General features: G+C 47.2%; 1 protein-coding gene across 1 annotated transcript; it reads left to right on the top strand.

Annotated features, from left to right (window-relative positions):
• The first annotated feature begins 8,027 nt into the window (after nucleotides 1-8,027).
• LOC111771745 (granzyme B-like) lies at nucleotides 8,028-11,366 on the top strand. Its single transcript, XM_023634570.2, has 5 exons — nucleotides 8,028-8,192; nucleotides 9,251-9,398; nucleotides 9,903-10,038; nucleotides 10,244-10,501; nucleotides 11,149-11,366. Exons 1-5 carry the CDS (start codon nucleotides 8,138-8,140, stop codon nucleotides 11,290-11,292), a joined length of 741 nt encoding a protein of 246 aa, XP_023490338.2. The 5' UTR covers nucleotides 8,028-8,137; the 3' UTR covers nucleotides 11,293-11,366.
• Nucleotides 11,367-15,254: the final 3,888 nt, after the last annotated feature.

Raw genomic sequence — 15,254 nt, 5'->3', positions numbered from 1 at the left:
GGCTGCCATTTCTTTATGGTTTACATCTAGGGTCCCCTATGGGTAAAAGGTTCAGTACAAACTCTGATATGGAAGACATACCACACTTCCTTATCTTCCTTACATCACACCAGATCAGGGAGGCTCACATGGTGCCAGAAAAATGGAGAACAGCCTCCAATCCACAGGCCGCCATGGCTTCTGCTCCATGCTTAGCATTCAAGATCACAGTGACCCTCAACATTAGCCAGCTCTTAACTTGGAGGCCACATGTATGATAAGAGACTCTGTGTTGACCTTGTGTCCCATGGGCCAGGTCAGTGGATCCGGGCATGCAGGGCAGCCATCCCCTCCCAGATCTTGATGCTTATCTGGGTGCCTTATCTTGATGCTTATCTGGCTTTAGAGTTCAGTCCAGTCACAGCGGTTGATGAACATCCCCCAACCAAAACTCACACACACCAGACTCATTTTCACGTGGTAAAGATCTCCCTCTGGGTTCTCGTCACCCTGGCAGGGGGGCCTTCTCACATCTTATTGCCACAAAGACCTCTGTAGCAGAATATCTTAATGATCTTGCCCACTTCCATGACACAGGGAGAACAGTTGACTTCACAGAGCTTTTGTTTGAGGGCCAAAAATCCTCCTGAAGCAAAGATGTTCCAAGATCATGCTCAGAAAGAGAAAAGGAAGGGAACAAAACAAACAAAAATACACAATTAAACACACAAGCACACTCAAATATATATGCACACACACAGACATATATTTGAGTGTGTATCATATATGAAATATGCATGTGTGTGTCTATGTACATATGTATCGATACAGGTATAGGTATGGACATATGATTTCGAAAAGCAACCTTGGCACATACATAACCCATTTGAAGAGAGATTTCTATTGCTAACAGTATTTACATAGCCTCTGCTGTAGCCCTATGCTCTTTTGTTAGAGGAGGATAATGAGGCCAGAAATTGATATAACTGAGCAGGAGCTCAGGGCTCATAAGCTCCAGGTCAGGTCACTCTCAACTGAGAGATAAAGGCTCAGAGCTGGGAAGTCTTAAGTGATCTTATGTCTCTGCCCAAGATAACCTCGTGGCCCCTGACAAAGATGTTTGAGAGCCTCTCTTACAACAATTCCCTGGAGAGGAAGCTCCTGGGCCACCTGAGCAGCCATTCTAGGAGAACTCTGATTGTCAGAACACTCTCCTTTGCTGAGCTAACATCTGCCCGCTGTGGCTTCCACCACCTCTTAGAGTGATACAAAAGAGAGTTTGCAGCTGGGCAAGTATGCGTCCTGTGTGTGTATGTGTGTCTACACACTTTCTGTAACCATGTGACCTTCAGTACGTCACTTAATTTCTCTGGGTCTGTTTCATTTTACAATGTGATTCCTGAGTATGCCCATGCAGAAAGTGGAGAATTCAGTGAGATCACATATACGAATCACATATGCCTGGGAAAATAGTGAGGTGTGGATTCATAGTAATGCCCTTTGCCTTCTCTCTTCCCTGATTTCCCCCAAGCTGTATTTGTGTTAAATAGCAGCTACCAAATAACATCCCATTTGAAGATAGCATGGTGCACACCCCTCCCCCACCCATTTTTTTTCCTACACGCATCAGCTGGGAGTTGGTGTACCACTGGGGACCCTCCCTTTTGGGACACTCAGCAGAGCCCAGGGTGGGCACCCTCTTGGAACGAGGCTTTCCTCCTCTTATCTGTTATGTCCTTTATGGGGTCAAGAAAAAAGTTTAAATTCCCTGCCCCTGTGAGACTTCAGGAGAGATGAGATTTCTGGGAGGCAAGGGTCAAGTCAAAGACACAAGCCAATGCTAATCACACTCATTCTGGTCCCCATCATCTCCTCAGTAGTTGTCGAGTGTCGCTCATAACTAGGTATTTATGTGTAGGTATGTGAGATGCTCATAGCTGCTCAGCCAAAGTCGTAGCATTTGATGCCCCGGGGGCCAGAAAGCTGACTCCTAAAAACCTCAGTGGTGGAGTTCAATGCCATCATGAATTAAGTGTGGTCCAGTAACAGATCCATCCTCCATTTTCCAGGCTTAGGAACCTGAGACAAGGCAACATTAAAAATGTTTAGAGTGTTGCAATCATATGCTGGAGGTTCTGGCAAATTAAGCCAGAGAGAATACAGACAGAACAATAGTCTTTGGTATCTCAGTAAGTTATCCTGCTGCAGTTCCATTGGTAAAACGCTCTCAGTGGCCCAGCAGGCTTCTGCAATGCCTGATTTCTCATGTAGAGCCATTGAAGGGCTGGCTAGAATGGTCCAGATCTTTTGGTTTGTCCACATGTGGTTCCAGTGCTACTTCCTAGTACTTGGTCAGTCATAGAAGTTTAATAGCAGTGGGGGACGGGGCCGTACTAGTAGGAGATGTCATGTCAAGCCTGGAGGACAGATAGCTGACATGACACAAGAATTCTTAGGTGTGAATTATATTTTGCAAACACTACACTACCTTATATCTATGCTGAAATATGAGACAGAAAGAAAGATAAAGACCTACCAAATTTGCAGTCATATACTAGGGGTTCTGGTAAATGATTCAGCAGCACAGCTCTTACCTACCCAAAAGCAAACCATTTGCCATATCCCGCACAGACATGGTAAGAAAGCACACAGCACTAGCTCCTGAGAGAGGTGCGGGAAGAAAGAAATCGTTCACTCCAGAAGGGCAAGGTGTGACCTTTAGGCCCTGTGGGAATGAATGCTTTGGGGAAGGGAAATGGCCTTGGTGGGCAAAGTTCCTGGGGAGCTAAAGACCCTCAGGTGTGGATTTGGGGGAGAGAAGTCTTGACTGTGATCCAAGGTCCCATTAAAAGTGACATCAAACCCAGAACATCACTCCCTTCCAACCTGCTCACACTCAGAAGTGTGGTCAACACCTGCCCCCAGTTGGGAGGGAATGGGCACACTGTTCTCACCCAAGCCCACGTCTCCTTCCTCTTCCTCTATAGTCCTCTGTCTACTCATCACCCCAGACATTGACTCACACCAGACTTTTACTGAATTATCCCCAACCCAACATCCACACGTTGCTCTTTGTTGGTGGCTGGGCAATGATTAGAGAAGGCAACAAGGAGAAATTAAAGGGTGTTCTAGTGGTTACCAAAACTCTGGGAATCTCATAAATTTATATCTGTCTTATAGACATTTTTCTCTCCCCAATCCTGCCCTCTCTCCCTTATCCTTATCACTACAGAGGCAAAAAGGAAGTACAATCTTGCCCACTCCCACTCATAACCTAGGTTCTCCTTCACTGACACGTCTTTCCCTGAAATCTGTTTTTGATGCCCTGTAAACACCCCAGAAATTCTGACTATCATCCCAGCTTCCTAATAGGAATGTAGACACAACTCCTACCTGAGGCAGGAATCTCTTCTCAACAACATGGCGGAGTCTCATGGTCAAATGAAATCACCTCGGGCCCTTTATGCTTGTAGGTTCTGATTTCAGGCAGAACTTAAGAGAATGATCAGACTCAGGGAAAGTGGTTTATAGCAGCAGACTCAAAGGCCATGTACGAGTACAGGAATGCCATGTCGTTGTGCCATTGTCATTGCTGCAAGGAATGGCCCTGTCCACATCCAATAAGTACTAGATGTGATCGGTAAGAGGCTAAGGCCCAAGGGGATTGCCCCTCATGGGCCAAGCATGACATTCTCCTACATGTCGGGGAAGAAAATCAGGAGAATGAAGACTAAAAGCAAAGGGAGTGTGTGATCCCAAGGACCTTTTCCATCACAATATGATGGAATTTCCATCACAGTATGGTGGACACTGAGGGACCTTTCTTTTCTAAGAGAATTAGAGCCACATATTAAAGATATACAGAGAAACCTTTACCCCTCAGCACCTCCTTAAATTTCCCCCCGGATTCTTTGAACACTGTATGATATGGTTAAGCTTGTAGAGGTGTGGGCAAGATCACAGACTTTGGAATCAGATCCCTGCATTCTCATGCCAAGTCCCCCTCCATTCTCATGGGCTGAGTCATGTGGAACAAGTCCCTTAGCTCCTCAGGGTCTTAGCTTTCTCATTTGCGAAATGGAAGAAACATCGGTAGGAACTCTGATGGTGGGGTGAGGATCTGTGATGGTGATCAATAAATATTAGCCGACATTATGACACTGGCTATTATTGTCTCATTTGTTCAACAAACTGAAGAATCGTATCTTCTTTTCTAGATATATTTTTATTATAAACTTTCGCCAATGAACAATCCAAAAAGGAAACTAAGAAAACAATTCCGCTTATAATAACATCAACAAGAATAAAATACCTAGGATTAAATTTAACCAAGGAAGTGAACAAATCATATATCGAAAACAATAAACATTGCCGAGAAAAATTAAAGGACTAATTAAATAGAAAGACATCCAATGTTCATGGATTGAAAGACATATAGTGTTAAGATGGCAATACTCTTCAAAGCCATCTACAGAGTCAATGCCATCTCTATCAAAATTCCAAAGGCCATTTTTGCTGATCTGGAAAAGCCAATTCTAAAATTTATGTGGAATTGCATGGAGCTCCAAACAGCCCAAATAACATTGAAAAAGAAAAACAAAGTTGGAGGACTCATACTTCTCGGTTGCAAAACTTACTACAAAGCTGGGGCTGGCCAGGTGGTGCGGTGGTTAAGTTCACACATTCTGCTGTGGTGGCCTGGGATTCACCGTTTCGGATCCCAGGTGTGAACCTACACACCACATGTCAAGCCATGATGTGGTAGGCATCCCACGTATAAAGTAGAGGAAGATGGGCACAGATGTTAGCTCAAGGCCAGTCTTCCTCAGCAAAAAGGAGGAGGATTGGCGGCTGATGTTAGCTCAGGGCTAAGCTTACTGAAAAAAAAACTTACTACAAAGCTATAGCAGTCAAAAATAGAGTGGTACTGCATAAGGATATACATATAGACCAATGGAATAGAATTGAGAAGCCAGAAATAAACCCGAACATCTATGGCCAATTAATTTCTGACAAGGGTGCCAAGACCATTCAGTGGGGAAAGAGTAATATCTTCAATAAGTGGTGCTGGTACAACCTGATAACTACATGAAAAGAATGTAGTTCGATCGCTACCTAACACCATACACAATAATTCATTCCAAATGGATAAACAGCCTAAATATCAGAGCTTAAATCATTAAACTCTTAGAAGAAAATATAGAGTACATCTTCATGACCTCTGATGTGGCACTGGATTCTTAAATTTGACACCAAAAGGACAAGCAACAAAAGATAAAATCGATAAATTGGATTTCATAAAAATTAAAAAGTTTCGTGTACTAAAGATAGTATCAAGAGAGTGAAAAGTCAATCTACAGAATGGGAGAAAATACTTACAAATCATATATCTGATAAGGGTTGAGTATCCAGAATATATAAAGAATTCTTACAACTCAACAACAAAAAGACAAACAACTCAATTAAGAAATGGGCAAGGACTTGAACCAACATTTTCCCAAGATATACAAATGACCAGCACTCAGAGAAAAGGTACAAACACCATTAGTTGTTAAGGAAATGTAAATCAAAAGTGCAATGAGATGTCACTTCATAACAACCAGAAAGGCTATAATCAAAAAGAAAGAAAGAAAGAAAATCACAAATGATGGCAAAGATGTGGACAAATGGGAAGCCTTGTACATTGCTGGTGGGAATGTAAAATGGTGCAACCACTGAGCTAAAAAGTTTGGTGGTTCCTCAAAAATGTAAACATAGGATTACCATATGACCTAAAAGCTCTACTCCTAGGTGTGTATCCAACAGAAATGAAAACATATGATCCACACAGAAATGTCTACACAAATATTTATAGCAGCATTAGTCATAATAGCCAAAAGGTGAGAAAAACCCAAATGTCTACCCACAGATAAATGGATAAATTGTAGTATAAGTATACAAAGTAATATTGTTTACCTTTAAAAAGAATGAATATTGATACATGCCACAGCTTGGATGGACCTCAAAATCATTATGCTAAGTGAAAGAAGCCAGATACAACAGGTCAAATACCGCTTGATTCCTTTTATATGAAGTATCAAGAACATGTAAATCCATAGAGACAGAAAGAAGATTATAGGCTGCCAGGGAGCGGGGCCGGGGCTGAGAGAGGGAGGAGGGAAAGTGATTCGGTACTCACTGTGCTGTGGAGCCACAGCTTACCGGGTACGGTTGGTTGTTATTCTGGGTGTTAAAAAAAGTTTCAAAAGTAGGGAGAGGTGGTAGTTGCACAATATTTTGAATGCACTAAATGCCACTGAGTTGTACTTTAAAATAGTTAACTGTATGTGATGTGAATTATTTTTAATTAATGGTCATAGAGTTATGTTTAGCATAACTCCCTTTTAATTTTGAAAAATGCAGATATACACGAGAGAAAAATGTTAGACCATACTTGAACACATTAAAGATGGTTGTCAATGAGTGATGGGAAATCAGGTAATGAAAATTGTTTCCTCTTCACTTAAATTATTTCAAAAATTTTCTAACAATGTTAGGAAATAGTTGCATGCTGAATTCTTTAGTATCTGGGAAAGAAATACTATAGTGATATTGACTAACAGATTTTCAAGAGCATGAGGAACATGCTTAAATTGTAGAGTTAAATGAGGACAAAAGAAAACTGTACTGTGTATATAACATGATGGCAAGTATTTCAAATGCACTGCTCATGGTAACAGGCTCTCTGTTGGTGAGAGGAAAAGGAGTGGCATTTTCCCTTTCTGCTTTCCAAATTTTCTTAACAAATATTTATTACCATTATAATCAGAGAAGTGATTTTATTTTTAAAATGTCTACTACTGGGTAAGCTAGGTGCAAAAAGGTAGAGGTTTGATAAATGTACTTGGTTTGATAAACAGAATATTTACACTGGAATCATGGATTTTGATACGGAATATTCCTCATTAAAAAAAATTGTAAAATACAGAAAATGTACAGAGGGAAACTTAAATCACCAGGCCCTAACCTCTCAGATATGCTTAGTTGTTCTCTGAACAGGATTGGGCTTGGGCTGTTTAGAAACAACAGTCCTTCACTTCCATCATAGCGAGATCATCAGCAGAGTTTGTTGAGCAAATGTGAGTCTATGATGTGCCAGACCGGCTCCATCAGAAGTGTGGCTCTCTAGTCGGAGAACAGAGAATCCTGAAAGGATAATTACTGGTCTTTGGTTGCCTGGTAAGCTTTCTCACTTCACAAGGTATCAGCAATGCAGTCATCTAAGCTTCCTCTGGGGACTCAGCCCTTTCCCAGTCTTAGTCCATGTGGTTTGGGTGGGACTGACTCCAGCCTACCCAAAGGAAATTGACCTAGGCTTGAGTCAATCAGTGGGTTCACTTCCTAGGGTCATAGCGATTTGTTAATTTAGGCCAATAAAGGTCAAGTGAAGGACTTTTGTTAAAAACATGGCCAAGAGAGACGGACTGTATCACTCTGAGGCTTTGTAACTTAAAAAGAGATGTTAAAATTCCCTAGGAAGGAAGCTGTGATGATGAATGGGTTGCTATATGGATTTGGTAGATGGTGGCCATGCTTTCTTCTCATCTTGTGCATCCCTCTGCTATAGCCCTTCCCATGCTGTGCTCTGCTCACTGATGCTTCTGTCTCCTCCACCAGACAGACAGCTCACTAAGAGAAGGAGACACATCTCCACTATGTTTGGTCATGGCACAGAGAAGGGCCCAAACACACATCTGCTGAAGAAATCATCCTGATGGACTTAGCAACATGGAAATGAGGTATTGGTGGTTCCAACACTGGGGACTCAGGTTTCTGGGGCTCCAATACCTCTACTTGTCGATACCACAGCACACAGTCTCCACTATGTACCCTTGGGTTCCTTCTCTAGGCTGGAACAAGTGGTCCGCCCTGAGTCATCCACTGTTTGTTCCGACGTGACCACTGCATGACTCTCACATAACCACCCAGAGGATGTCATCAGGCAGAAGGAGTGGGGGCGGGGAAGCTTTCATAGATGGCCATCTAAGATGAAGCACCACACAACCACAGGGGGACTTGAGGTCACTGATCCCATCTGTACCTCCTTCCTCTCCTCAGGGCTAAAAGAAAGCAAGGAGGAAGCACCAGCCTCCCCAAACTGGGCAACCTTCCTGGAAAGATGCAGCCTCTCCTGCTCCTGCTGGCCTTTTTACTGTCCCCTGGGGCAGAGGCAGGTGAGTGACCATCCCCGCCCTCAGATGCCAACCCCTCCCCCCAAACACAGTGGGCACAGATCTCCTGCCCCTTCTGCACATCCCTGATCCATCTATCATTCTGAATGCCAGCTCGTGTCCCACCTCAGAATCCCAAGTGTGACGCTGGATAAGCTACCAGCAGAAATGGCAGGGCAGGAGGCTGTTCTCAAGAACAGCAAGTGGGTGCTATTCCCTCCCTAGGCCCTACGTTTGCCATCTGCAAAGTGGAACTTAACTGGAAGTGGATGGCAGGGGGAGGGAAACTGGAAAAGAGAAAATAATCAATTCCCCTGCAGAGGGCAGAGTGGGCCTGGCTTCCAGGTTTGGGATGACACAGATGCTCCTCTCAGTGTCTGCTTAGGAGAGAAGTCTAGAGCTCTGCAGACCCCGGAGTTGGTGGAACCACTGTCCCCAGAGGACTGCTGGTGTCTTGCTCAATCCCAAGGCCCCTCAGTCCCTTCTCCAACTCTGCTTTTCCTCCCAGGCCTTTAGCAGCTCCCTTCTTTCCAGGATGGAGCAACTGTTTGCAGACCTGAACTTCTCTGCTTTCCAGAATCCCACAAGCACTGGCCCTACAAACTCTCCTTCAGGCCCATCGGGGGCCATTCCTTCATGCAGCCAACAAACAGCTTTTGGGCAGCCACTATGTGTCAGGCCATGGGAAACAGGCTATGACAACATCTAGATCCCTAAACCTAAGTCCTGGCCACTGGAAAGCAGCATCATCCCAGACATCACAAGGCTACAGTGCCTTATACAGGCTCTTGAAACAAAGCAAAGTCAGGAGAGGAATTCTCAGGAGCCTCTAGACCTTACTGTCTCTAGGACGCATATGCTCACCTCCAATTATCTGTGGAGGACACATTCACAGGCCAAGCCTGCTCCTCCTCCTTTTTCTAGAGGGAAAGCCCCACCCAAGCCCCTCTCAACTCCAGGCCATCTCTGGCTCCCAGATGCCCAGCAGTCCTGAGCATCAAGGTGACGCATGCCCGGTGGACTGGCTGGGTGCGCACAAGTAGATAAGACTTTTCCTTCAGGGGAGATCATCGGGGGACATAAGGCCAGGCCCCACTCTTGTCCCTACATGGCATTCGTTCAATTTCTGGTTGAAGAGAAAAATCACAGGTGTGGCGGTGTCCTCGTGCGACAGGACATTGTTCTGACGGCTGCTCACTGCTGGGGAAGGTGAGGGGCCAAAGACCATTAACACCTCCTGAGACCCCTACAGGGACCCCTGTTTCTGCCCAGGGTCTGCAGGCCAGGACAGCCCCCCCAGCTCCTGGTAACTCAAGGCCATGAGAGCTCATGAGAGGAGCCATCTGAGACCATGACTGGTGACTGAAAGTGAGAAATAGGACAGGCAAGCCTTGGGGTCAAAGAGTCAGAGGTGAGAGCTAGTGGCCCAGTTGAGAAGAGAGACCACACTGGCCAAATGAAGCAGCTGTGGAGGATGAAACCATGCACTAGGGTCAAAAGGCAAACTCAGAGTCCTTTCACAATATTGCCTGAGGGCTGACAAAACTCCCAGAATCCCCTCTCAGAGTCATCCTTTGCCCAATACTCCTGTTGTTTTGATTTCTCCACCTGCAGCCCTGCCCTGCCCCAGCTGTCACCTGCCCTTCATGGTTCCTGGGCTGGATCTCCTTTGACTCCAAGTCCCCACACACCCCCACCCTGCTTTCTCTGTAGCTCAATCAAGGTGACTCTGGGGGCCCACAACATCCAGAAGCAGGAGAGGACCCAGCAGGTCATCCCTGTGAAGAAAGCCATCCCCCACCCAGACTATAATCCTAAGAACCTCGCCAACGACATCATGTTACTAAAGGTAAGGGAACCTCTCTGCTGCTCTTGCTGTCCTGGGTCCGGATTGCTTCCCCTCCTACTGGGACCTGTCCCTTCTCTCCTTCCCATCCTGGCCACTTGGCTAGTCCCAGTGGCTCATGGGAGAGGGAAGTCAGTGCAGGCCCATCATGGTGTTCAGGCCCAGGAGGGCAGTGGCTGAGCTGGACTTTCTTGACTCTTCTCATCAGCTGGAGAGAGAGGCCAAGCTGACTGCAGCTGTGAGGACCCTCAGCCTTCCCTGGGGCACAGGCCAGGTGAGGCCTGGAGAGATGTGCCACGTGGCAGGCTGGGGGAGAGTCACCCCAAATGGCATAGCACCAGACACTCTGCAGGAGGTGGAGCTGACCGTGCAGCAGGACCGGGTGTGCGAATCCTACTTACGCAATTACAACAGTAACACTCAGCTGTGTGTGGGGGATCCGAAGCAAAAGAAGTCTTCCTTTAAGGTGAGACTGGGCATCTGTCTAGGTCAGCTTTGGGGAGAGGGGTGTTTTGGAACCTGTAGACGCAAGCAATAGGGACTCCTTCACCCCCTAGACTATGATGTTTCTCCCAGGAAGAGAAGAGGGGAGCAGCCAGACTGGTGAGTCACAGGCCTTCTGGGAGCCAACCAGGGGTCTGAGATGCATTTAAACAAGGTGGTCCATCCGGAAGATGAATTTGCAACACTCTGCCCCACGCCAGGCACAGGTGTTAGAAAACTGCTCCCTGGGTGTGCAGCAGTCAAACCAGGTGGCTCCTCAGAGCTGGCTCCCATCTTGGTTAAATGGCTCACCCTCCATGCTGAGTGTCATCCTCACCTGCCTGCTTCCATGTCCTGACATGGTAGACCAAAGCAGAGTCCCACAGCGCCCTCATGGGGAGAGGATCTGGGACCTGGGGGAGGAGAGGGAGCCACCCCCTGAGTGAAATGAAGCTGGGACAATGTCCAGGATCAGGACTGGGCAGCTGAAGGGCCCACCAGGGCCTGCCCTGCCCTCTGATCTCCCACATGGAGGCCACCCAGGCGGCCTTCACTGACAGGGTGCTTGGGATGCATGTGGGCAGGACCCGGGGGAGCATGGACTCAGTCCTTCCCACTCTCTGTCCACAGGGGGACTCCGGGGGTCCTCTCATGTGTGAGAACATGATCCAGGGCATTGTCTCCTATGGACAAAACAATGGGAAACCTCCACGGGCCTTCACGAAAGTTTCGAGTTTCCTGCCCTGGATAAAGGAAACCATGAAAAACCTCTAACTCTGGGAATGAGCCAATCTTCTCTGGAACTGATCCAGGAACACCCAGCAACTAAATAAATGTCTCTGAGCTGAGCAGGAAGGGCTGACTTCTTCTTTATTCACTGACCCTCATTCACAGGCACCTCCTCTGTCCTTAGAAGGCCAATGGCACACAGCTGATGCTTTCTGCTTCGTCCTCTTCCCTGTCCCACCACCGCCTCCCCCAAACCTCAAGCACAGCTGTTCCCCAGCTCCTTCTGACCCACACCTTTCTCTACGCATGCCCTTCTGCCAGGGCTGCAGCTGAGGACCATCAGGAGAAAACTTGAACCTCTCTGGTCGTGTGCTCAGGGTGAACTTCTTACCTCCTTCCCTGTGTTATATGGCAGAGAGGAAGGGGGATGACACCATAGGTCCTGGACACCAAACATGCAAGCCTGAGGCTGCATCTCAACATCATAGCCACCCACACTGGGGAGGGGAGAGGCGACCTGAGCAGGACAGTTCTCTCCCACAGCCAGGGAGCTGGTAAGGAGTCAGGGTGGGTCTCTGGAGAAGCTCCTCATTCTCACCCAGCCTGAGTTTCCTCCCTGCCCTCCTGTGACCTTGGGGCCCAGCTTGGCCTCCAGTCTCCTGGCTGCCCCTTCTTCTCAATCCCTGCTTTCCACTGAGAGATCTCAATGTCCACCAACTCCTGTCCCCTCCACATAAGCCTGATCTGAGTTGGCCCCTTCCTTCTAGCCCTCCTGCCAAGGACACCCAGAGCTCAGTGTGGTTCCAGCAGGGCCTCTCCCCTGAGATGGCAGCCCAGCTCATGCCTTAGCAGAGAGTGGAACAAGGACCAGGCTTGTGCTGGCAGAAGGCGGGGTCCATGGAGGACACAGCAGGCAGGCTGTCTCTCCAGAGCCCCTGCCCCATCTCTCACCTGGTATGGTCACCTCAACCCATCACATCCAGCCCAGTGTCCCCCGAAGTGCTCAGGGTGCATTGGCCACCTGGTCACTTGATAACCTGTGTCCCTTTCAGCCTGTCCCTCTTACTCACTGCTGGCCTCTAGGCTAAGACTCCTCACTGGCCACCTAGGGCTGTCTCAGCCTTTTGAGTTAGCCCTACGCTCTCTGCAGTAGGACTGGAAAGCACCCTTTTTCCATCAATAAACAAACGCACCCTGATTGAGCTCCTAAGATCCCAGCACTGGGGATCCACAGTGGACGTAATACAGACTCTGTCATCTGATCCCGGGTGACACTGAAAGAGAGTTTCACCCAAATCATGTAACACTCTCTACCTCCTCACATGAGGCCACATGGCCTAGATCTCGTGGGAAATCCACAGGAATAAAGTACTTGTGTTGTGTTTCTATTGCTGGTCACAGTCCGTGTGAGCGTGAGCACGTGTGACTCTAGAACAGGAGGCATGGGATTTGGAAATGACATTAGTCATTTAGTTTCTAGGGGTGAAGTCACTGCACTCTGTCCACTGGAGCCTTGTCTTAACCTAGAGGAGAGGGCAGCCCGTAGGGAGGGAGAAGGGCATTGAGGACAGCCTTACATTCCTTTCCCTTTAAAGTGGGAGGTAGTGGGGCTGGCCCCAGGGCCAAATGGTTAAGTTTGCAGGCTCAGCTTCCTCAGCACAGGGTTTTGCCTGTGCGCCTCGTGGGTGCAGACATAGCACTGCTCATTAGGCCATGCTGAGGTGGCATCCCACATAGCACAACCAGAAGGACCACAACTATAATATACAACTAGGTATGGGGGGCTTTGAGGGAAAGAAGAAGAAGAAAAAAAACATGATTAGTGACAGATATTAGCTCAGGTGCCAATAGTAAAAAAAAAAAAAGGTAGCAGGTAGGAATGTCATTGTACAGATTCAGATCATGGGAAAAACTGTATTACATACTTGCCTGCAGGCAACTAGAGTCAGACTCTAAACACCCATCCAACTGGACCGGCCAGAAACATGTTCCCTGTGGTTCCTGGACCTCCTGCCTGCACTGAATCAAACCAGAATCATGGAGGTTCACATGGTCTGGAAAACTGGAGAAAGGCCTCTCCTCTTGGGGCCACTGTGGTGACTGCTGCATCCATAGTTTCCAGACCACCCTAATTTTCAACTTTAGGTTTTTGGCTTGGAACCCACACATAGAGTACGGGATCCTTTGCTGAATGAGGATCTCCCTGTCATGGGCTCAACTCACAAAACACCCCCAGCAGCCATCTCTCCAAGGGCTTTGCCGCTCGTATGGGGCACAACCTGGGAGCTGATCATACGTTCTAGCTCCGAGCTCCTGCTCCAAACACACACAGCACTACCCTCTCACCACAAGGAGTAAGTACTCTGGGATCATGTAACCCTCACAGGCACGGCCTTTCCCACCTTGTTGTGCACAAAGCAGGCAGCAACACCATCTCTTCATGACTGCGGGCACTTTCATAAGCGCAGAGCAGTGAGGACACGCAGCTTCTAATCTGGAGCTGAAAAAATATCCCTGCTTCTAATACATACTAAGAACCTGGATCCTAGATGGAAATAAACAAAAAGGAAAATGCCAAAAGCAAAACAAAAATAATATTCAAAAAATTAGCCCCGCACATGCATATTGAGTTTAGATATCACATTTACTTGAGGAAATGGTTCTGTGCTTTTGATACAAGTTTGAGGACTCTCCTGCAGGTCTTCCTCCTGTGAGAGATGAGGGAGGGACACAGTCCCAGGAGGGGGCAGTGGCCGACTGAAGGGACCACAGAGTTAGAACAGAGCCTGGACTGAGCCCAGGTGCCCTGACAGCCAGGCCAGCAAGAGCCCTGACATGTGGTCTAACCCCAGCCCTGTGATGACTTCCTGGCATCCCTGAACAAGAGCTGAGCTTCTGCTCACACACCTCCCTGGAGAGAAAACCTCTGGGCTGCTGTGCAGGCATTCTGTGACAAGGATTACAACACCTTGCTTGGTGAGCTGAAGTCTGCTCAGGGGCACATTTGGATGGAGGTGGCTCAGCACCCTAATCATACTGATTCCTTCAAATCTCCTTTGTCTGTAGAAGTGTCCCCTGCCCCAGCCCTGCCTTTGAGGAAACAATCCTTCTGTTCCTCAAGTACCTCTGTAATGAAAATTTAAATAGAAATAAATAAAAGATCTCTGGAATGACCTCAAGGAAATGCCTCTACTCACCCAAACCCACTCGCATCTCTCCTCCTTCCCTCCAGACCCATAAGAAGAGCTGGGTCCCAGGATGGCAGGGAGAGAACGGCCAGGCCAGCTCCTCTGGGGGAGAGGCCCAAAGGAATGTGAGATCTTGCTTATTTGTTTCAGAACATGGCTGGGGATGGCTCTGCCTTCCTGCCCACCACCATACTTCCGCCACTTCCCCCTGTCATTTTCCTGTCTTACTATCCCGCACAACACTGCTTTTGTCCAACAAACATATTTCACCATAAAAGAAGTGCAGCCACTGGTTCCTTTTCGTCATAGGCCTATTACTAGACTACATTCCTCATCCACAGATTAAGGAAGCTCAGTGAACCTTGACGAGGGCAAAGGAATCCACATGTAAGCATATAACAGTCAAACTGGGAAAAACCAAAGATAGGGACCTGCCGACTGGTGCAGCAGTTAAGTTCATGCACTCTGTTTTGGTGGCCCAGGTTTTGTGGATTTGGATCCCTGGCAAGGACCTACACACCGCTTATAAAGCCGTGCTATGGCAGGTGTCCCACAAATACAAAATGTAAGAGGACAGGCACAGACATTGTCTCAGGACTAATCTTCTTCAGGAAAAAAAAATGATAAAGAGACAATGCTGAAAGTAGACAGACAGGAAAGCAATATACGTTACTTTAAGAGAAACTCCAATAAGAGTAACAATGAGTTATCATCAGAAAGGATGCAAGTCAGAAGTCACTGGCATGACATTTCTAAATAGTTGAAAGGAAAAGGCAACCTATCTGAATTCTATGCTCAGTGAATATATTATTTAAAAAT

Source organism: Equus caballus, chromosome 1 (genome assembly GCF_041296265.1).
Source record: "Equus caballus isolate H_3958 breed thoroughbred chromosome 1, TB-T2T, whole genome shotgun sequence".
Lineage (NCBI taxonomy): Eukaryota > Metazoa > Chordata > Mammalia > Perissodactyla > Equidae > Equus > Equus caballus.
Note: the sequence above shows the minus strand (reverse complement) of the source record. Positions and strands in the feature narration are given on the sequence as shown.

Bases quoted from the DNA above. Each gene is read 5' to 3' on its own strand.
- LOC111771745 (XM_023634570.2), top strand. From the start codon at position 8,138: ATGCAGCCTCTCCTGCTCCTGCTGGCCTTTTTACTGTCCCCTGGGGCA. The intron at 10,039-10,243 runs GTAAGGGAACCT...TCTTCTCATCAG, and splicing joins ACGACATCATGTTACTAAAG to CTGGAGAGAGAGGCCAAGCT. The intron at 10,502-11,148 runs GTGAGACTGGGC...CTCTGTCCACAG, and splicing joins AAAAGAAGTCTTCCTTTAAG to GGGGACTCCGGGGGTCCTCT.